This window comes from Homarus americanus, unplaced genomic scaffold (genome assembly GCF_018991925.1).
Source record: "Homarus americanus isolate GMGI-L3 unplaced genomic scaffold, GMGI_Hamer_2.0 scaffold1024, whole genome shotgun sequence".
In the NCBI taxonomy this organism is placed as follows: Eukaryota; Metazoa; Arthropoda; class Malacostraca; order Decapoda; family Nephropidae; genus Homarus; species Homarus americanus.
Genome location: NW_024715228.1, coordinates 3,919,314 through 3,943,827, shown reverse-complemented (window position 1 = coordinate 3,943,827; position 24,514 = coordinate 3,919,314). Strand labels below are relative to the sequence as shown.

The 24,514-nt window shown below is 43.7% G+C and overlaps 2 protein-coding genes and 1 long non-coding RNA gene across 3 annotated transcripts in view; 1 reads left to right on the top strand and 2 right to left on the bottom strand.

Moving 5' to 3' along the window:
• The window catches only part of LOC121856238 (transcription factor SUM-1-like), an 83,492-nt gene extending 79,745 nt beyond the window's left edge, over window positions 1-3,747 (top strand). The window contains exon 4 of the mRNA XM_042351613.1: window positions 2,293-3,747. Coding sequence (XP_042207547.1) covers window positions 2,293-2,444 — 152 coding nt within the window. The 3' untranslated portion in view covers window positions 2,445-3,747. The remainder of the gene's footprint in view (window positions 1-2,292) is intronic.
• A 781-nt stretch (window positions 3,748-4,528) lies between these two features.
• Window positions 4,529-8,544, bottom strand: LOC121856244 (perlucin-like protein). Its single transcript, XM_042351624.1, has 3 exons — window positions 8,441-8,544; window positions 6,206-6,403; window positions 4,529-5,074 (listed from the first exon to the last, which is right to left on the bottom strand). The coding sequence occupies exons 1-3, from the start codon at window positions 8,487-8,489 to the stop codon at window positions 4,839-4,841; spliced, it is 483 nt and encodes a 160-aa protein (XP_042207558.1). The 5' UTR covers window positions 8,490-8,544; the 3' UTR covers window positions 4,529-4,838.
• Window positions 8,545-9,544: 1,000 nt separating this feature from the next.
• LOC121856231 lies at window positions 9,545-16,567 on the bottom strand. The gene is made up of 4 exons (XR_006086931.1): window positions 16,511-16,567; window positions 14,842-14,950; window positions 14,386-14,542; window positions 9,545-9,798 (listed from the first exon to the last, which is right to left on the bottom strand). It is a non-coding gene; the product is annotated as an uncharacterized LOC121856231 (long non-coding RNA).
• Between the last annotated feature and the right edge of the window lie 7,947 nt (window positions 16,568-24,514).

The window sequence follows — 24,514 nt, the reverse complement described above, 5'->3', positions numbered from 1 at the left end:
TCTTTATTTATTTATTTTTTGTTTTGTTTAGTTGACGGCGAACGTTCACAAGTTCTTTTTGCTGAAAATTATTGATCATCTGATAGATTTTGTTAATTTTTTATCGTCTTTGGCTTATCAAAGGTTTAAAAAAAACACACACAAGGAAATTATCCCTATTAAGCGTAACGTGTGTGTGTGTGTGTGTGTGTGTGTGTGTGTGTGTGTACAAAGCATAATAAAGAAGGGGAAAAGAGAAGACGAAAATAAAATAAAAAGAGAGGCAGCAAGGGAGGCGGGGGGGGGATGGTGGAGCTTGTTATCATTATGTAGGTTATAAAGATTAGTAATGATTTAACAGTACAGTTTAAACTCTCTCAGTGTGATGCTGAGACAAAACACTGACTCGTGTACACTCTTGTTCAGTGTAGTATTGTTTATGTCTCTGTTTTATTATTGTTTGCTTATCTTGATGCCTCTCTCTCTCTCTCTCTCTCTCTCTCTCTCTCTCTCTCTCTCTCTCTCTCTCTCTCTCTCACTCGATTTGTTTTCGTTCTTACAATGTTTCCACAATAAAAAGTGCGTGCAAGTCTTTAGGAAAACTGTCAAGATTGCGTGCGTTTTGTTGTTGTCTGACTGTGGACGTTGTGGTGTGCTAGCGAGGTGAATCTGTCTAGTGCTAAATGTGTTTTGTACTGTGTGTGTTTGTGTTAAGTGTGTGTGTGTGTGTGTGTGTGTGTGTACAGTCTGGAGTGTACACAATAAACGCTGCCTTCTTGATGTACTGTACACGTACAATATTCATACATAGTAAATAGAGTCATGCTCGTATTAACACACATCACTCAGTAAACAATTCAGTAAACTCAGTAAACATTTCGGTAAAAAAAACTCTGTTAACAACTCAGTAAACTCGGTAAACAACCATGAGACAAAATTCACAGCAGTTCAATGATTTTCTATGATTCGTGTACTGAAGACGCGTTTATTTAGCCTCAGCGTATTTTTAATTCTCATTTTATCGTCATCATTGAATCTCTTAGTTACGTTCTTCAGATGAGGAGCAACACACCACGCAGATAACTTCCACACCACACTACCACCATCACCACCACACCACTCCATCACCACCACACCACACTACCACCATCACCACCACACCACTCCACCACACCATCATCACCACACCATTCCATCACCACCACACCATCATCACCACACCATTCCATCACCACCACACCATTCCATCACACCATCACCACCACACCACTCCACACCATCACCACCACACCATTCCGTCACACCATCACCACCACACCACTCCATCACACCATCATCACCACACCACCACTCTCAGACAGGCTTAAACCACGTCCTACCTGGTAATCCCGAGGTGAGTTATGTTACTCTCTGACTGCAGCCTCCCACCATCTGTCTTATTTAAAGCGATTATGAACCGAGGCGCCCGTCTGAGGTGCTGTGATCCGGGATGAAGGTGTGAATCCGCGGCTGAGTATTGACGTTCATGTAAGTATGGCCCTAACCGAGATACAAGACACTCTTAACTTGCGCTTTGTAAAATATATAATCATCGTTTTGGTGAGAATAGGTACAGCTGTTTCCTAGATCTTGGCTGGGAATTGGGTGAGGAAGATAATCAGAAAATTAATGGAGGTATAGATAGTGTTATTTTTAGATTAATAGCAAGATATAGTTCTACGTTTTTGTGCGTATTTATAAGAATCCGGAGAAAAACTTATACCACCTTGACTTCCACACTAAATATCACTAAGTAGGTGTTGTACAAATACATCTCCGCCCCTACTTGTCTACACTGAGCCATACATATTACTGGGTACGTATCCCCCCCCCCCTCCACTGCCTTATTTAGTCTATTTAAAACCAGTTGTAGAGTGATAAAAATAAAGAACACTGACTGTGATTCTTACTTTTCCCGTCTATTTTTACTGGATGTATTAATACTTACATTCGTTTTGTTTTTATTCTCGTACGTCGTAACAAAATGCGATAGAGAGGCGAACTAGTTAATCTATGTCTGTCCGCACGTCAGCACAAATGAATAGACTGACAGATGAAAAGTGATAAATTATTAGTAATATTTAACTATTCTTATTTATATTTTTTCTTGATTTCCGAAGGTCAAAAACAGATTCAGAGACAGTTACTTCTAGAGAGAGATACTAACTTTCTTTATCTCTCCGCGAGACTAAATTATAAAGGAAATCTAAATAATACACAGACTATCACACCTTCCAATTAACAAGAGAGACTAATACTGTTGTCTTTCCACAGGTCAAGAGCAGCATGGATCGGGAGGAGGTGGAGGGGGTGCTGCAGGAGCCTCGTCCACCTCGAGTCTGGACTGTCTCTCTCTCATCGTGGAGTCCATCAGTCCAGCCAACACCGGCATCATCAACACAGTGGCTGACAAGAACACCTCCTAGTACCATGTCGCAACACACCAGCATCGAGTACACCCAGATCACACACGACAAGATGAATCACATAACAGAGGCTGAATCACTAGTAATTTTCTCCATGTGTTTGAAAAGACCCTCAGCAAACTTTTTATCGTGATTCATTTGAATTTATGTTCGAACTTGAAACTGACCAAAGTTCATGAAAGAGTGAGTAAAGCCTTCTAGAAGACTGATAATGTGATGTGACTTTAACTAGAGAAGTGATCGCTGTGTGGCATGTGAAAGATGTTTCTATGTTGGTGAGACAGAGACAATTATGCAACCAGAAGTCTGCCGTCACCGTTTATGATTTTGTGACCACGACTTCAAAATACCTATATGGGGACTCAGTACTTAATGTCTTTTATTACTATTATATACCGAAGGTTGTGTTGGCAACTAAGATTCGTACTTCAGGACAGCACCAGCACGGACAAACTACCGCGCAAGGCGTTTCCCTCCAACCCACAATGACACGCTTATGGAAGCTACACCTTCTGCTTACAATGACGCTATTTTAGTGTACGAGTTAGTTCTGCTGGGTGAGATGATGAGATAGAAGCTGTTGTGTGAGGGGCGCCGCCTGGGGCCTGTGCAGGGGGCCGCCCTAACAATTGTATATGTCCGTTTCCCAGTCATAGAAATGTGATGTACTTTTTCTATTATAGTTTTAGATTTGTACATTATACAACCGCTCTTATACCCCACAAGTTTTTTTATAGTTCAAATGTATAGATTATCAAAGAAGAAAAGATTCTATGGTGATAATCAGTGACTGAAGAGGACACATTTCTTTGAGAAACTACATGTTGTTTACACTTCTGTGCCACAATTTGCATGAATCCAAAATGAATGTTGTAACTGTTATGTTATAGATGATGCTTACTCACTTTTCTCAAAGAAAAGAATTACAATGGTAACTTACTGTACGTTATCACTGTAAATATCAATGCATTTGTTTGCATTTCCTGTCTCTGCCAGTCTATATTTTTTTCTTTAGTGAAGTAATGGACAGGTGTAGCTGTCAGAGGCGAGTGTTAACAGGATCACTGAAGTATATTTTTGTTGTCATTATGTGTTTGTCAGACCATAAATAATGCCAAAGAAATGAGAGCATCGACATTTGTCTGTTGACTGGGAGGACACGAGGACCTGGAGCTGGTCGGGGCCGGACACGAGGACCTGGAGCTGGGCGGGGCCGGACACGAGGACCTGGAGCTGGGCGGGGCAGGACACGAGGACCTGGAGCTGGGCGGGGCAGGACACGAGGACCTGGAGCTGGGCGGGACACGAGGACCTGGAGCTGGGCAGGGCAGGACACGAGGACCTGGAGCTGGGCGGGGCAGGACACGAGGACCTGGAGCTGGGCGGGGCAGGACACGAGGACCTGGAGCTGCCACAACACCTGAAGGTAGACGGACTCAAGTTGGAAGCATCAAGATAAGTGGTGAGCCGCGATATCTCACAACTTGAAGAGGACTGAAAGCCGAAGACACCTCATAAACATGAGTGAACTTTAGTGGAAGACGCCTGATGGAGGAAAAACACCAGGCCGACAGTCTCAACCTCTGACAGTCTTATAATAATCAAGGTAGGATAGCCTGAGTTTAACAGTTTCAGGGTGTGACACTGAGAGCTTAACAGTCTCAGGATGTGACAGTCTACGCGTCTCCGGGTGTGACAGTCTGAGAGTGTGGTAAGTGTCCTCGTTGTCACCTCCAGCTGGCAGTAGCCAGTAAGGTGTTCACGCACAAAAAATACTGCCTATGTGAATAAACACAAGTAAGATGATTTTGGTGTTTATATTCAGCCTCATACAAACCTGAGTGAACAGATGATAAGTTTAGCTGTTTTACTGAACAAAACATTCACACTGTGAGCGTTTATACCAGACTGAAGAAACTTATTAACTACTGTTTTGACCTCACATGAAAATGTTCTCTAAAACACCGCCTATTAAGACGAACATTTTATCCAACCCATACAGTGTGTGTGTGTGTGTGTGTGTGTGTGTGTGTGTGTGTCATGAGGGATATTGATACTTCAGAAAGGAAATATTAAAACAGGAATTTACAACAGGAAAATAAGGCAATATAATTCAGCTATCACCTTCGATATTCCTCCCGTTAAGAAATTATATCACCATCTGCAGTGTTACGTCCAGCGTGTGCAAGAAAACTATGATTTATGATAGAGATAAAGAAATTCACATAGAGACAATAACGGGACTCTCCTATGGCGTGTAGTCGTGTAGGAGATAGTGCAGCTGGCGTCTTGGGCCAAGTCCTGCCTCAACTTTGTACATTATTGAGGCAAACAGTCATAAACTCCATACTGCAGACGGCGTCGACGTAGGTGAGATGGAAGGGAGGTCAGGAGCTAAGCAGTCCTTAAGCAGATGGTCATATACTTGCTGGTACAGGGGACGTCGACCCAGCGATGATTGTAGCTAACGTGAAGTATCGCGCAGTTATAGGTATTACCGTTGTTAGGTTCCCCGTAGTGCCAGTAAGGGACACCCATAGGTACTTGTCCTTTGTTGTGCTCCCACAGCCACGAGCCCTCCTTCGCCGCGTCTGATGCCCCCAGCCAGTAGTTTTGTTTCATCACAAATTCTGAAGAGAAACAACACAGAGAGTCAGTATGAACCTTCCATGAAATTCTTCAGCTCTCTGTCCTTCTATTGGTTTACATGTCTGTTTGTCTGTCTATGTGTCTTCAATTCACTCATGTATGACTTCTTAAACATTTATGCTATCAATCTTTCTGTCTGTGTATCAACATACGAGTATACGACTGCCTACGAACAGAACATTATCCTTAAACGTTAAGGACTCTTCATAACGAAGCAATAATAAAGTTTCTGGGTGTGTCAAAAAGAACCCTTAAAGTTGTAATCAGGAAAGAACTTACTGATGAATTTGACGTAAGCAGACAAGTGCAAACAGGAAATAGTCAATCCATTGTTTACCATGATGAGATGTATCAAGTAAAAGAGGTATAAGGAGCAAGTAACAAGAGCACTAGATTACAAAATGTTGTAACCGCTAGACCAAGGTTAGGATATACAGTAAGTACCTCTGGCAGTTCACCTCCTCAATCCGATAAAACTACTGTATATGTAAACTGTGTGGCTACACATATAGCCACACACGGGGACAGGTCCAAGCATATTGTGTGTGAAATGGCACAGAACTTCGTCTGTGATGGCAAGATAGTGGATATATTAAGACCGTATCCTCAATCTACACCAAGTGGCTAAATCAGTTCTTTTGTACAGGAATAAACGCACAATTTACGTGAATGACTCTTATGTGGATGTGAATAACATTAAATGTAAAGTCAACTCTTATGTACAGAACTAAAGAAACAATGTACTGGAAATACTCTGTAACACCCAATGCCTTAATATCCTGGACTACTGGGGTCTGTCATACACACCCGTTGTGATCTCTACTCTGTAATCCTTTTTGCGCTACAGCTCACAGGATGAGTATGGGGTGCACAATAAACTAACCTTCCTACTCCATCCCTCCCTCATCCCTTCATTCCACTCTATAACTCCCCCACCCATCCCTCACAATCCACCCCCTCCTCCCTCCCAACCCTTCTCCCCAACCTCGACTCCATACCTCCCTAACCTCCTTCTCACTACCTCCCACCCTTCCTCCCACTTCGTCCGCCTCCGATTCCAACATTCACTTTTCTGTCCCTCCATCATTCTTTTATCCGTCCCTCCTACTCACCTTCTTCATTAATGTAGTCGTAGATGTTGATGAGGTCGTCAGTTTCTACGGCGACTAATTGACCGCCGTGGCTCTTGCAGAAGGCCAGAGCTTCACTGTAGGTGCGAGCGATGAACGGGTCGATCAGGATACAGTGGACGTCGTCCAGGATTTCAAACGGGTCGGGACACCGACTAGCCCGGTGGTCCGTCAGACGTCCTGCTTGGGAGGAGGTCATTACATGGATGAGTTCAGTGGTCACTTACACCCATCCCTTATAAGAGTTGCATTGACACATACGTTAAAAGTCTTTAGTTGCTGCCAACACCGACTCAAATATGACTACAGTTGACAGGACCCCTGCGAGGAAGACGGTCACTTCCGGCTAACTAAGTCTCTGTCCAACTCTATAAACTCTATGCTTCACCAACCTAAACCATTCTAACCTAACTATGTTACTGTCATTTGTACAGCGGTGGCGGCAGAGAAAGAAAAGTGGTACCTGTGACCTGTGATTGCATACATAAGAAACCTGATACCTGTGACTGTATACATGATACCTGCGACTATATACATGATACCTGCGACTATATACACGATACCTGTCAGTATACATGATACCTGTCACTGTATACATGATACCTGTCACTGTATACATGATACCTGTCACGTATACATGATACCTGTCACTGCATACATGATACCTGTCGCTGTATACATGATACCTGTGTCTATATACATGATACCTGTGACTGTATACATGATACCTGTGACTGTATACATGATACCTGTCACTGTATACATGGTACCTGTGACTGTATACATGGTACCTGTGACTGTATACATGATACCTGTGACTGTATACATGATACCTGTGACTGTATACGATACCTGTCGCTGTATACATGATACCTGTGTCTATATACATGATACCTGTGACTGTATACATGATACCGTGACTGTATACATGATACCTGTGACTGTATACATGATACCTGTCACTGTATACATGATACCTGTCACTGTATACATGATACCTGTGACTGTATACATGATACCTGTCGCTGTATACATGATACCTGTGTCTATATACATGATACCTGTGACTGTATACATGATACCTGTGACTGTATACATGATACCTGTGACTGTATTACGTACCTGTGATTATACATGGTACCTGTGACTGTATACATGATACCTGTGACTGTATACATGATACCTGGACTGTATATGATACCTGACCGTATACATGATACCTGTCACTGTATACATGATACCTGTCACTGTATACATGATACCTGTCACTGTATACATGATACCTGTCGCTGTATACATGATACCTGTGTCTATATACGATACCTGTGACTGTATACATGATACCTGTGACTGTATACATGATACCTGGACTGCATACATGATACCTGTGACTGTATACATGGTACCTGTGACTGTATATGGTACCTGTGACTGTATACATGATACCTGTGACTGTATACATGATACCTGTCACTGTATACATGATACCTGTCACTGTATACATGATACCTGTCACTGTATACATGATACCTGTCACCGTACATGATACCTGTGACTGTATACATGATACCTGTGACTGTATACATGATACCTGTGTCTATATACATGATACCTGTCACTGTATACATGATACCTGTCACTGTATACATGATACCTGTCACTGTATACATGATACCTGTCACTGTATACATGATACCTGTCACTGTATACATGATACCTGTCACTATATACATGATACCCACTGTATACATGATACCTGTCGCTGTATACATGATACCTGTGTCATATACATGATACCTGTGACTGTATACATGATACCTGTGACTGTATACATGATACCTGTGACTGTATACATGATACCTGTCACTGTATACATGGTACTTGTGACTGTATACATGGTACCTGTGACTGTATACATGATACCTGTGACTGTATACATGATACCTGTGACTGTATACATGATACCTGTCACTGTATACATGATACCTGTCACTGTATACATGATACCCGTCGCTGCATACATGATACCTGTCGCTGTATACATGATACCTGTCACTGTATACATGATACCTGTCACTGTATACATGATACCTGTCACTGTATACATGATACCTGTCGCTGTATACATGATACCTGTGTCTATATACATGATACCTGTGACTGTATACATGATACCTGTGACTCTATACATGATACCTGTCACTGTATACATGGTACCTGAGACGGCGGCGACGAATACCACCAGGAAGAAGACAAGAGTGTTCATGTTGGTGGTGTGTGACCTGAAGGTGCAGGAGTAGGCCGCCCCCTTCTCCCCAGGGTATATATAGAGCATATGTGTGGTGGTGGTGGTGGGCACCTCAACACCTGCTGCCTACACCCTGATAACCAACACTCAGACTGGTATCCGGTCATTTGTTATCTGTAAACTGTGCGTCTGTTATCCCGGCCCCATAGTTAAGGGTTGTGTAACGTGGAATTTTCTGTCTTATTTCGCAAGAGATTTTTGCTATCTAAGTTACTTTCTCCCATTACAGAAATGGAGCTTTTATATAAATTATTCTTAGTGTGAAGAGTTTGTTGTAAAGTATCTCTCGACCTAATTCCATTTTATTGTTTGGATTGTAAAGAAATTATAAACCACAATATGTTTCTGTGTGGCAAGACGGGCGACTCCCTCGAGATCAGATGGGAGCGATGGCAGGGAGTTTGGCCTCACAGGTCACCAAACACTGTATCCTGGTTAAGATCTTTTTATTCACATCTTGTAATGTAAACCAATAAACACCGTGTTATGTTTTATCAGCCAGTGACCTCTTGTGTCTGTCCTGCCTTGACGTAGAGTGAGGGGCGACATGATCGAGGTGTATAAATGGAAGTCGGCTAAACAAAGGTGATATACCAAAGGTACTCAAACTATCCAACCAGGAGTGAACTCGCAACAATGGTTTTAAATTAGACAAATTTAGATTCAGGCGCGAAATAGGTAAACATTGGTTTGGAAATAGAGTAGTGGATGAATGGAACAAGTTACCAAACATCATCATTAACTCGAATACGCTGGATAGCTTCAAACATAGGTTGGATGGATATATGGAAACAAGACATATTAAGAATGATAATAAGTGATACGGCAAAATTGTAAATATAAGAGAATGTGTAATGACTTTACAACAACCTTACATAACAAGAGGTGATATAATACAACAAGGAGGTCAATAAAAAATTCTCAACAAGACTGTATAAATAAAAAGTGACAATACAGTATTTTATGATAATTATATAAATAAGGTCAACACAATAATACTCAACACACACATATAGGTTTGTAAAGGCGTAGCCATTTTATTTGAATATAAACACTTACAATAAGACATAACTCACTGTATCTACAATATATAATTTTTTCCCTCCGTTCATCAATGTGTTACTTTGTTTAGGCTTCACTTAGACCCTGAGTACAGTTGCTGCGGGTTGTGGTCCATAGTTAAGAGGTTTCCGGGACAGGCTTCACACGCTACGCTACACCAACACAAAGATCTGGTCTCTTGGTCACACGGACTGGCGAGACGGTCCTGTGAGAGTAGACCAAACACGATATAAAGAAGTAATAAAGTCAGTGTTTACCTGTATCAGATTCTTCAAGGTAATTCATCTTATATACAATATTGTATAAACTATTATCAGAGGAAAAAATAAATTTCATTATGACAAACACAAAAACGTACACATGAAACGGAAAAAAAGCATCTGGGCGTAAATATGTACTGTACGTGCATATATATAAACATACATAATAATAATAATAATAATAATAATAATAATAATAATAATAATTAACGGTTTATTGAAAAAAATTCTGCAGCCCGAAGGCTGAAAATATACATTGGACATAAATGACTTATTACATACATTGGTGGTTTAACAAAAGCCTTCATTAGAGAAAGGTAAAGGAACATACAGTGAACATACAGATTAATGTAGGTGTTGAACAGCAAACTCGTAGTGTAGTAACTCCTCCAGATGGTGTGTGTGTGTGTGTGTGTGTGGAGCACAACCTAGTGTCCCCTGGTACACCCTAATATACCCAGGTACAATCTAGTCGACCGAGGTACACTGTAGTCCACCGTGGTACACCCTGGTATAACCTTGGTTAATTTAATTGATCAACATTATCTTATACAGCTCAGATCAAAACATTAACCAAACATACAAGTGACGAGCTCTACCAGAGAAGCAACTCAAGAGCTGGACTTAAGGTGTAGAGAGTCCCTTCCTGAACACTGCCCAGCTAAGTAAACTGAAAATATCAACATGGCCGCGGAACTGTGAAGTGACCGACTCTCCTTCCTGGGTAACAGGTAGTGACAAATCATATTACATCAGAATCAGATCAAAAACTAATACATAACAATGAAGACGCTGACAGTCGCCGGCTGCCCTCTGTAGTTGTAAAGTTCCTGCCATAGATGTGAGCCAAGATAACAATAATGATATTCATGGGTCAGGGAAGTATAGTGGAAGCGTCACCTCAATCTCTCACCAACTGGCTCTGCTCTTGGGCCAGATACAGGGACAACTTAGACTGGACATTATTTATCCAGGGGCTGTGGTGATTCAGCGGAAACAATTATTGTTTATGGAAGACAAGTGGTCTTAAACTTATATGGGATCATTAAAATTTCAGAAATACAATTACCATTGGCAGATCATTTGTTACTGATGCTGTCATGATGTTCACAACTTATATCAGGCAACTTTAGGAACTTAAACGACAAGCTATGATAAATTAACACCACACAAGGATATCGAATAAGCACCAAAGGCGTGTAAATTACAAAGTCATCATCTGACAAGGTTGGTTTGACTCAAGACCATTAGTGCCGACACCACAAGATAAGGGCTGGAAAGTTGATGGTGATGATTCATGGTGTGTGGCCTCCAGCACCACTATAGACTGTGAGCACAAGAAAAATACTCAGGAATAACACACACGCTAAACACACCGTTCAATATGTACTTGTGGTTACACCTATAACTCAGGTGATTGTTTAGAACACACCAACATCTAGAGACACCGCCGAGAACAACCTGCAGTTCGAGGAGGATTCAGACGTTGAATGAGATAAACATAATAACACAACCTGCAGGGAATGAAAGTAAGTCTCAGAGGGGTAGTACGTACATAACTCACTATATACTAAGCCATCAGTACACAAGTAGGCAGTATAGCTGTCACTGCAATCGATCACCTTCACTTTCCCATCTGTAAAGTTAGGTTCACGTTCACAGCTGCCAAACAAATATACCAATAAAATAATTTCTACAAATACAAACTGACCACAACATAGATCACACATGTCATTATATACTGTAGTAGGTAGTGAGGCAGTACCTTTTTTTAAGTTGCTTCTGTGAGTCTGATCAACTTTCTTTCTTATTTAATAACTGTGAGTCTTTATATAAGTATTGTTTATGTGGTCAGACTACCTGTGTGTTATTAGCACCACCACCACCTGTGTCAATAACAAGACAAGCCCCACCACCACTCCAGTCACACAAGACAAGCACCACCACCACCTGTGTCAATAACAACAAGAAGCCACCACCTGTGTCAATAACAACAAGACAAGCACCACCACCACCACCTGTGTCAACAACAACAAGACAAGCCCCACCACCACCTGTGTCAATAACAACAAGACAAGCACCACCACCACCTGTGTCAAATAACAACAAGACAAGCCACCACCACCTGTGTCAATAACAACAAGACAAGCACCACCACCACCTGTGGCCACAACAACGAAAGCCCCACCACCACCTGTGTCAATAACAACAAGACAAGCCACCACCACCACCTGTGTCAACAACAACAAGACAAGCACCACCACCACCTGTGTCAATAACAACAAGACAAGCACCACCACCACCTGTGTCAATAACAACAAGACAAGCACCACCACCACCTGTGTCAATAACAACAAGACAAGCACCCACCACCTGTGCAACAACAACAAGACAAGCACCACCACCACTCCAGTTCAATAACAACAAGACAAGCACCACCACCACCTGTGTCAATAACAACACAAGACAAGCACCACCACCACCTGTGTCAATAACAACAAGACAAGCACCACCACCACCTGTGTCAATAACAACAAGACAAGCCCCACCACCCACCTGTGTCAATACAAGACACAGCACCACCACCACCTGTGTCAATAAACAAGCCCCACCACCACCTGTGGCCAATAACAACAAGACAAGCACCACCACCACCTGCAACAACAAGACAAGCACCACCTCCACCTGTGCCACAACAACAAGACAAGCCCCACCACCACCTGTCAATAACAACAAGACAAGCACCACCACCAAAACAGCACCACCACCACCTGTGTCAATAACAACAAGACAAGCACCACCACCACTCGCACAACACAAGCACCACCACCAAGTAAAAAAACAACCACCCCCAACAACAAGACAAGCACCACCACCACCTGTGTCAACAACAAACACCACCACCAATAACAACAAGACAAGCACCACCACCACCTGTCAATAACAAGACAAGCCCCACCACCACCTGTGTCAATAACAACAAGACAAGCACCACCACCACCTAGCCAATAACAACAAGACAAGCACCACCACCACCTGTGTCAATAACAAGACAAGCCCCACCATCACCTGTGTCAATAACAACAAGACAAACACCACCACCACCTGTGTCAATAACAACAAGACAAGCCCCACCACCACCTGTGTCAATAACAACAAGACAAGCACCACCACCACCTGTGTCAATAACAACAAGACAAGCACCACCACCACCTGTGTCAATAACAACAAGACAAGCACCACCCACCACCCTGTGCCAATAACAAGACAAGCCCCACCACCACCTGTGCCAATAACAACAAGACAAACACCACCACCACCTGTGTCAATAACAACAAGACAAGCACCACCACCACCTGTGTCAACAACAACAAGACAAGCACCACCACCACCTGTGTCAATAACAACAAGACAAGCACCACCCCACCTGTGTCAATAACAACAAGACAAGCACCACCACCACCTGTGTCCAATAACAACAAGACAAGCCCACCACCACCACCTGTGCTAACAACAAGACAAGCACCACCACCACCTGTGTCAACAACAAGACAAGCACCACCACCACTGTGTCAATAACAAGACAAGCACCACCACCACACCTGTGCGTCAATAACAAGACAAGCACCACCACCACCCTGTGTCAATAACAACAAGACAAGCACCACCACCACCTGTGTCAACAACAAGACAAGCATCACCACCACCTGTGTCAAATAACAACAAGACAAGCACCACCACACCTGTGTCAATAACAACAAGACAAGCACCACTCCACCTGTGTCAATAACAACAAGACAAGCACCACCACCACCTGTGTCAATAACAACAAGACAGCCCACCACCACCTGTGTCAACCAATAACAACAAGACAAGCACCACCACCACCCAGTCAATAACAACAAGCCCCACACCACCACCTGTGTCAATAACAACAAGACAAGCACCACCACCACCTGTGTCAATAACAACAAGACGCCACCACCACCACCTGTGTCAATAACAAAAGACAAGCAACCACCACCTAGTCATAAAACAAGACAAAAAACAAGACAAGCACCACCACCACCTGGTAAAAAAAGACAAGCACCACCACCACCAATAAAACAAAACAAGACAAGCACCACCACCACCTGTGTCAATAACAAGACAAGCACCACCACCACCTGTGTCAATAACAAGACAAGCACCACCTCCACCTGTGTCAATAAAAAAAGCACAAAAACACACCACCACCTGTTCAATAAAACACCACACCACCTTGCCAATAACAACAAGACAAGCACCACCACCACCTGTGTCAATAACAAGACAAGCACCACCTCCACCTGTGTCAAAACAAAACAACAACACCACCACCTGTGTCAATAAGACAAGCACCACCTCCACCTGTGTCAAATAACAACAAGACAAGCACCACCTCCACCTGTGTCAATAACAACAAGACAAGCACCACCACCACCTGTGTCAATAACAACAAGACAAGCACCACCACCACCTGTGTCAAATAACAACAAGACAAGCACCACCACCTGTGAGATAAAAGTCATATCCCCAGTGCCACCACCTGCAGATCCCGCCAAGCTGAGTATATATGGGATCATTCACGTCGGCGTCCTTGAAGCAGACCAGACCATCACCACAGTGACCATCGACGTCGAACGGTCCCCCACACACCTCCCCCGGGGCCTGTGTGGTGATAAGCATAGAGGAGGTCAACTTGGGTTAATTGACAAGGAGACCTAAAATAATAATAATCATTTTACAGCCCTGTAGGTGTTTTGATGATTAGAATGAGTCTTAGTTGTTACATTAGACTCGCCATAATTTATTAGCTGAGATATACCTTAATATATTACCAGAGACTCACCTTAATATATTACCTGAGACTCACCTGAAACTCGGCTGAAAACATCACCTGAGACTCATCTGAAACTCGCCTAAAAACATCACCTGGAACTCACCTGAACACATCACGTGAGACTCACCTTCTTACAGACCAGACAACAGTGACAAGCGTCCTTCTCGATACCAAAGCGACAGTTGGCGGGGTAAGAACACTGGGCTCCCGAACAGCTACAAGACAGTCCCTCGATTCTGTAGGGAGAGTGTGTGGAGTAATGAGACAGGTGAAGCAAGAGTGTGGTAAGAGTTAGGGAAAGTCGTGTGACCAAGGGTGAGTGTGGCCAGAGCTGAAGGTAAAAGCCATACACATGTAAAATATAAACATTGGACGACCCCCGCAGCTGACCACACAACAATGATCTTGACCTTTGACCCAGTAACAATAGGGGGCGTTCTCGTCCCTAAATCCTGTTACAGGGTCTCCAGCCGTTACCAACACCTCGTCCCTCCCTGACCAGATATCCCTCCTTCTAGAGACAGGCCTGGCACTAGGGACCTGCCACGCTTTGCCATAAACAGATGAAATATACTGGGAATTTTCCATCCACATACTCATAATTCTGTCACTTTATGTAACTTGTTGACAAAACCCATGACCCTTCAGGCTTTTACGCCCTTAAAGCATGAGTCATGAAGGCAAGCATGAACTCCACATGCTTCCCCGTCACGCTGTTAACGCTTTTGCGCTTCACCTTGCACAGGATGTAAGGGGGTGCCCAATAAACTAGCCCCCTCGCAGGGCAATTTCTAAAATTCTCTAAACCCAAGACACAAATACGTCATCATCATCATCATCATCATCATCGGTACATGGAAACTAAGGCACTGTAACTATAGATTTAATTACCTTAACTATTAAATTATTATTGTCTTGAGCTTAACTACACCTAGAGTAATTAATGAAGCGATGCCATACATTATAACATCAGCTCTAAAACTGACTGAAGGTAAAAACAGAGATAAATTGTATAGGGAAAGATGCGTCCTATTAATTACCATAAATATATAGATCACATATCCTATGCGAGTGAGGTAGACTATCCTATATGTTAGTCACAGCAGATAAACCCATCCTATCTCCATGTCTAAGTGAGGTAAACCATCCTACCTTCATGGATAAGTGAGGTAAACCATCCTACCTTCATGGATAAGTGAGGTAAACCATCCTACCTTCATGGATAAGTGAGGTAAACCATCCTACCTTCATGGATAAGTGAGGTAAACCATCCTACCTTCTGGGATAAGTGAGGTAAACCATCCTACCTTCATGGATAAGTGAGGTAAACCATCCTACCTTCATGGATAAGTGAGGTAAACCATCCTACCTTCGTGTCTAAGTGGAGGTAAACCATCCTACCTTCGATAAGGAGGTAACCATCCTACCTTCATGGATAAGGAGGTAAACCATCCTACCTTCATGGCAAGTGAGTGAAACCATCCTACCTCACAGGAGGTGAGGTAAACCACCCTACCTTCTGCTAAGTGAGGTAAACCATCCTACCTTCATGGATAAGGAGGTAAACCATCCTACCTTCATGGATAAGAGAGGAAAACCATCCTACCTTCATGGATAAGTGAGGTAAACCATCCTACCTTCATGGATAAGTGAGGTAAACCATCCTACCTTCATGTCTAAGTGAGGTAAACCATCCCACCTTTCATGGATAAGTGAGGTAAACCATCCTACCATCATGGATAAGAGGTAAACCATCCTACCTTCATGGATAAAGTGAGGTAAACTGAGGCACCCACCTGAGAGTCAGCAGCAGAAGGGTAGAACACAGCCACTACTGTCCCACCATGGCGTCTCTGTCCACAGGTGTAAACAAACGCTCCCAGTGACTACACGAAACACACGAAGCGAAACTAAAACAACAGAGAGAAGTTTACAGAAATTTACCGCAAATGTAGCAAATTTGTTTATATTTGAGCAAAAGATCTATAGCGAAAACATGTGGACAATAATGAGAAATCTGTAGAAAATAATCAAGAAATGTGTGGAAAATAACCAAGAAATGTGTAGAAAATAAAGAAAAAATCGTTATAAAATAAAGTAAAATGTGTAGAAAATGGAAGAAAGAAATTTAAAATTTTTACTGAAAAATTTACTTCAGAAAAAAAATGGAAAAAAAATCTATACAAAATGGAAGGAAAACTTGGAAAATAGCGAGAAAAAATGTAGAAAACGGGAAGTAAATCTACAGAAAATGGGAGGAAAAAATCCACAGAAAAAATTAAATATATAAAAATATTTATAAAGCATATGACAAAAATATCGAGAAAAACATAACTTCTCACTAACTGTATAAAGAACAAAAAAATAGCGACACTAAATGAAATAAACAGCATAAATAAAACACTAACACACAATCACCAGGAAAATTAAGATAAATGAAGAGGGAAAACATAAAAAAATTATGGTGAATTATAGTAAAGGACCGGTCTATCTCTCGCTGAAATTAAGGATAACCGAGATATTAATTTTCCAATATTATTATAGTTGGTCAGTCACAAGTGTCGCCATGTGCTGTTTACATCTGGCGGAGGAGCTCTGACCCCCTCCCCCCCTCAGCCAGTGTTCATTACCTCAGTGTTCGCGTCTACAGCACATGTGCGGGGTCGGTGTGGGAGTTTCCTATTGGCTATATAGCGAGAGGAGACTTATTATTAGGCAAGATTTTTTTGTCTTAGTCAATGAACAATGTGTGGGTGCGTCGGGAGCGGAGATTTTAATGTTCAGTACCAGATATGGCTGAACATGTGAAAGAGCTGTGCTGACAGTGTGAGAAGAGATTATTTTACGTCAATTGCCGAGTTTCATCAGAAAAATAGTGAGGCAATTTATTTATTTTTAGAAAACACTGTATTACCGAAAAAAGGTAAGTTAAGTTCGGTTACATTTCTTTCAGTATTAGAAATATGTTTTTTCTATGGTTTTTGGTGAGTTTTGAACGACTTTTGCCTTGTTCTCCATTGGAAATCACCTGTTTCTTGTGATTTACCCAACAAAAAAATCCCATTTTCCCAACATCTTCCCTTGTTCGGGGGTTGTTATATAAAAAACGAGTGACTTTCAGCGGAAATATATATATTTATATTTTATTTTATTTTATTATTTTTCATACCGACATTAGCCCACCCGGGCACAGGTCACTGACCCACATCAGGGCCTGGGGGGCGAAAATGTACTAATAATAATAATTAATATTAAATATTTGTTTAATAAAAATACAAAATTACAAATAAAATATTAATAATGCATAGTAAATAAAGTTTATAATAAAAAATAAAAAATTAAATAATAATAATAATAATAATAATAATAATAATAATAATAATAATAATAATAATAATAACTATAAAGAACCATAAGGAAATGCAAAAATGAAAAATCAAAAGTGAGAAACAATATATGTATGTTGTGTTGTCAAAGTAAGAGAAACACTTGAGACCCTGCAATTGTGTGTAAATGAGGCAGAAAGTCAGATCAGCAACCTGGAACTTGGTCACAATTTTCGTGATGCCATATGGCAGCAGGGTCTACCATTAGACATCACATTATGCTTCCAATATCTTCCCAGGCGGTAGTACCTCCCTGTTTGATAACTGCCTACTACCTACTACCTGGCTAATATTACATTTAAAAGAATTAATAAATTTGAGATAAATATTAAACTCGGGATTATTATTACAAGCGCCCCAACCACTCCAGCAGATGACAGGACTCAATTTGTCTTACTTCTGTGACTCCAAGTAAACACACGCGTCCTTCCTCCACACCGCAGAGAACACACTAACTGGTGGGTCGACATCCTTGCAACATCCAGTATATACCTTATTAAGAAAAGACTTAAGTGTTGTACGTGATCACAAAGTTAAAACAATGGTGAGATAGTGAGGTTGTACACTCACGCTATAAATTTTAGGAGGAGAAATTTTTCGTACAAAGTTCTCGTGTCTGACTTCACATTGGTAGTCCTACGATTTACATTGTTAGTTCACCAATATATAGTTTCAGGAAAGTTATAATTTTCCCCATGTTTGAGGACATTATGTAGTGGGTGAAAACTAATTTTTTATAATAATAATAACAATAATAATAATAATAATAATAATAATAATAATAATAATAATAATAATAATTGAAATAGAGAGGTGGGTTAAAATCACGTATTCGACTGCATGTTTACACTGGGCCAGTTAGAGGACTCCAACATATTTTACAAACACGGCAGTTGAGCTCATTATAGTACGTCTAGGTCCGTTGTGTTGAGGAGAGATGTAAATATTAGCACCCGTAAGAAACACTGAGCCGCGACCTCACATGATCACTGACCACTGAGTTACTTAACGGTGCACAGCTTCCTGGGAGAAACGTCTCTGGTTGTAAATGGGCTAATTACAGACACTGAAAGAAAGAAGAACCATAAAAGAGACAGAGGCAGAAAGAGATGAAAACAGACGTAATAGAACAAAAAGGCCAAAAGACTTATAAGACTCACTTTACCACACACACAGTCTACTAACCATAGCTAGTCCGGCCCTAGAGGAGGAAGATCTTAATTAACAATAAGTCATCATGTGGCTATTCATTGCAAATATATAAAAACACATGTGCGTTGGCCGTGAATTGAACCCTAGTCACCTGGGTGGAAGGCAGATATGCTTACCACAATACCACAGTCAGCACAATAGTGTTAAGAGCTCCAGCACCATCAGTTAACCGGGCTTATCGTTCCCTCCCCGCAGTTGGTGACATTACTGTATTATGTTAACAGAAAATTTTTCTCCCCGCCTCTTGCCTGCATATTCAGGGCGCTTATACCTCGAACACGACGTAAATTGTAACAATACTTCACACGCTGCTCATGTCCTTCCTCAACACACAACTGATTATTCATATCCTAAAATGGACATGATACACACAAGCGAGAAACAGGATCTGTCTGCCAAACAGATCACTTGGTGGTAATTCTAGCTGGTTAATGTAACTGAAGTTGTCGTCATTATTATTATTATTATTATTATTAATGATCCACTAATTGTTTGGGTACTGGTATACGCCATGGTCAGGGTACAGAGACTACCGCGCCTACAGCTGGCCTCCCCGCCAAGACGGAGTTCCTCATGTTAACGGAGAGTTGGATTGACTTGTTTAGGGCGCTACTCTGACCTTAAGCCATGACAAACCTGAACCAAGTAAACACATTTAGTAAAATTAAACACTGCAAAGTAGTTTACGCTCTTCCTGTACTCTGATCTGAGAGGAAGAGTCGGTAGCTGGTTTTGTCCACATAAACCCGATAAGGAATTAGACTCAACAACGAGGGTCTTAAAACGCGTACCAAGGTTAGTAATAACATTATTCTTACAAAATTTACCCCAAAAATTATATATGAGAGATAAGATCTGTTGGTTTTCATAACGTGTTGAATCATTAGTCAGTGGTAACGCCTCAATAGTAAGAAATAAAATTAGAGTACAACAGTTAAAATATGAAGTAATTTAGGGATTAACATAATAATTGATGATGTTTGGGAGCTGACCTTAGTATTCATAAGATATATTTGATGTTGAAACGCAGTTCAATAAATCCTTCGTCGCCTTTACCGACTTCTTTCATACAACTCAAGTGAAAATTATGATCAGTCGAGGCCAGAGGATGGAGAGCCACAAAGTGTTGTTATTATAGAAAGTAATAATGGTGTCAGGGGAGCTGTGGTGGTTGTCGGCCACACACACAGTATTCTCGGCACCTACAAACTGTCATGGTCCCACTGTATCTCTGGTGTTGTCCTCGCCACTCTTAAAACACAACACCAGCAGAAGCATTACGCGTCACAGTGGGGCGTGATGATAGCGAACAGTTCCTATAGTGTGACCTCGGGTAGCGGTGAGGTCAGAGAGGGCGGGCGTGAGGAGACCTCTAATCCTTGTGGTGGGCGTGGTATCAGGAAACAGGCAACCTTGGCTTGACCCCGCCCACCCTACACCCGTACCACAGTACAGGTTTACCTCGCCTGACGATGCCATCCCCCCCTGCCTCCCTCCCCCACCCAAGGCCGCACGCCACACATCCACATCAAGGAACAAGGAAATTCATATAGTCAGATGCGGATTCAGATTTGCCTTGCGCTCTACGGTGGCTAGTTTGTTGGGCACCCCTTTCCACCCTGTGCGGTCTGGCTAAGCGCAGAAGCATTACAGCGACCAAAGGCTACGCAGCACAGTTCATACTTGTCTTCTTATGTCTTCAACAATCTACAGGTGTGAGTTGTGTTAGCAAGTTACACGTAGTGAAGGGAGAATCAGTGTAAGTAGTGAGGCAAAGTGTGGTAGGTCTCTGATGTTAAGTGCCAGGTATGTGTGTGTTGTATGAGGGATATTTGGTCGGCATTTTAGAAAATTAAACCTATAAGTCAGTATTAACTCAACAACACAATAACCTAAACAATCACCAAATATTTCCTGACCAAAGGTAACAATACATCTTTAAAACATTACTACACCAACACAATAATTTGTGCTCACTTGGCGGTACAATAGCAAGCTGCCTCCCTATCCACCCTATGATCCTTACTCCCTCCCACCTTCCTCCACTAACCGTCTCTCAGCCTCTTTTAATCTAGGAAAAAATCATGCTATGATATGCTCCCCCCACCCATCTCTCCCCCACCCCCATCTTTCCCCCACCCCATCTCTCCCCACCCCCATCCTTCCCCCACCCCCACCTCTCCTCCACCCCCACCCCACCTACCAGGGCACCGCGCCGCCTCATGACCTGCCTGACCCCGACGTGCCATACACCCGGGAGATGACGATCTACTAACAGACGAACATAGTGACATCGTATGTTCATAAAAACGTTCATTAACTTATTATTATTAAATATACCTGTATTTGTACCTGTAACTAGCAGTACCTGTATTTGTACCTGTAACTAGCAGTACCTGTATTTGTACCTGTAACTAGCAGTACCTGTATTTGTACCTGTAACTAGCAGTACCTGTATTTGTTGTTGTGCAGCTGTTTATGAGTTAACACTGTTAATACATACATGGAAAGTTAGTCTCAGAGAGCGATGGTTGACAACTTTCAGTGTGGTCATTGTAACCGACTATAGTAGCTGAGCGCCACGCCTGTACCACGTTAAAAAGCTTTCTTCATTGTAATAACCTCGAGAAACGTTGAGTGAGGGGCGATATGATCGAGGTGTATAAATGGAAGTCAGGGCTAAACAAAGGTGATATAACAAAGGAACTCAAACTATCCAACCAGGAGCGAACTCGCAACAATGGTTTTAAAATAGACAAATTTAGATTTAGGCGCGAAATAGGTAAACACTAGTTTGGAAATCGAGTAGTGGATGAGTGGATAGCTTCAAACATAGGTTGGACGGATATATAAGCAATAGGGGTTGGGTGTAAACAGGACTGCCCAGTATGGGCCAATAGACCAGCTGCAGTTTCCTCCATTCTTATGTTCTTACTTAATCGTTATACGAACCTTAAGTTAATATACATTAACACATGACTAATTTATTCCATTGTATATAATTGTTAATCTTATTTAATGTTATTTGGTTATTTTAATGCTAAATCGAATTATTATATTGTTATTTGATTCACTCACTCTTCCTGTAATTACCTAATTATCTATGTTATTTACTCAACACCGACACAAATATTTACTAAAATTGATTAAATATCAGGTGAAATATTCCCTGGAGGACAACTCTTAAAGTTTATAAAGGGTGTGAGGGGAGGGAGTGAGGGTAGAGGGTGAGGGTAGTGTGTGAGGGTAGTGTGTGAGGGTAGTGTGTGAGGGTAGTGTGTGAGGGTGTGAGGGTAGTGTGAGGTAGAGGCAGAGGCAGTGGTGGGTAGAGGTGTGAAAGGGGTGAGGGTGAGGTGAGTGTGGGGGTAGGGGTGGGGTAGAGGGTGAGGGGTGTGTGGGGAGGGTGGGAGGGTGAGGGGTGGGCAGGGGTAGAGGGGAGGGGTGGGGAGGGTTGGGGTAGTGTGGTGGGGTGGGGTACAGGGGTTGGGATAGTGTGGGGTGGTGAGGGTGAGGGTAGGGTGAGGGGTAGGGGAGGGGGTGTGGGGTGGGGGTGAGGTGAGGGGTAGAGGGTGAGGGAGGTGTGTGGGGTAGTTGAGAGGGGTGGGGGTGGGGAGGGTGAGTGAGGGGTAGTCTGTGAGGGTAGGGAGGGGTGGGGAGGGGGGTATGGGGGGGGGGTGAGTGGGGGGGTAGGGGTCTGAGGGGTGGGGGTGGGGTGGGGGTGGTCTGTGAGGTGGGGTAGTGTGAGGGTAGAGGGGGGTGGATGAGGTGGGGGGGAGGTGAGGGTGAGTGTAGGGGGTGAGGGGTGAGGGTGGGGTGGGGGTGGTGTGTGGGGTGGAGAGGGTGAGGGCAGGTGGGGGTGAGGGTGGGGGTGGGGAGGGGTGGGTGGGGTGGGGGTGGTGTGTGAGGGTGAGTGGGGGTGAGGGTGGTAGTGGGGTAGTCTGTGGGGTGGGGGGTGGGCAGTGGGTGAGGGTAGAGGGGTGGGGGTAGTGAGGGGTGAGGGGAGGTGTGTGGGGTGAGGGGTGAGGGTGGGGTAGAGGGTGAGGGGTAGGTGGATGAGGAGGTCTGTGAGGATGGGGTGAGGGTGGGAGGAGGGAGGGTGAGAGGGTGAGGGTGGAGAGAGGGTGGTGGGTAGTGAGGGGGGAGGGGTGGTCTGTGAGGGTGGGGGTGGGGGTGGGGGGGGTGGGGGGTGGGGTGGTCTGTGAGGATGGGGGTGAGGAGTGGGGTGGGGTGGAGTGTGGGTGGGGAGTGGGGGTGGTGTGGTGGGGTGGTGGGGAGGGGTATGGGGGTGTGTGGGGTAGTGAGGGTGGGGTAGGGGGGGTGGGGGTGTGAGGGGGTAGGGTGGGGGGTGAGGTAGTAGAGGGGTGAGGGAGGTAGTGGATGAGGTAGTGTGTGTGAGGTAGAGAGGGGTGTGTGACAGGGGTGGTGTGGGAGGGTGGTGAGGGTGTGTGGGGTGGTGGAGCAGGGTGGTGTGTGAGGGTGGGTGTGAGGGTGGTGTGGGAGGTAGAGGTGGGGAATTGTGGATGAGGTGTGAGGAATCTGTGGGGTGTGGGTGGAGGGTGGTGGATGAGGGTGGAGGGAGAGGTAGTGGATGGAGAGTGGTGTGGTGAGGGTAGGGGTGAGGTGGTGGGGGTGAGGGTGGGGTGTGGGTGGTGGATGGGGAGTGGTGTTGTGAGGGGTGTGGGGGTGAGTTGGGGGTGGAGGGGAGGGTGTGAGGGTGGTGTTAGAAAGAGGGTGTGTGAGGGGTGGGGTGAGGGTGGGGGATTGGGAGTGGATGAGGGGTGAGGGGTGGATGGGGTATGAGGTGTAGGGGTGGTGGATGGGGAGTGGTGTGTGAGGTGTGGGGAGGGGTGGATGGGGTGGGGTGGGGTAGGGTGGAGGGAGGGTGGGGATGAGGGTGGTGGATGAGGAGTGGTGTGAGGGTGGTGGATGAGGTGGTGTGTGGGGTGGTGGATGGGTAGAGGCAGGTAGGTGAGGGGTGGAGGGGTAGCCTGTGGGTGGTGGATGGAGCAGTGTGTGAGGGGTGAGTGGTGAGGGTGAGGGTGGGGGAGTGGTGTGTGTAGGGGATGGTGTGAGGGTAGGGATGAGAGAGGGATGAGGTAGTGGTGAGGAGAGGTGTGGGTGAGGGGTAGAGGATGTGGGTGTGGGGATGAGAGTAGTGTTGGGGTAGTGGATTAGAGTAGGGGAGGGTAGTGGATGAGAGCA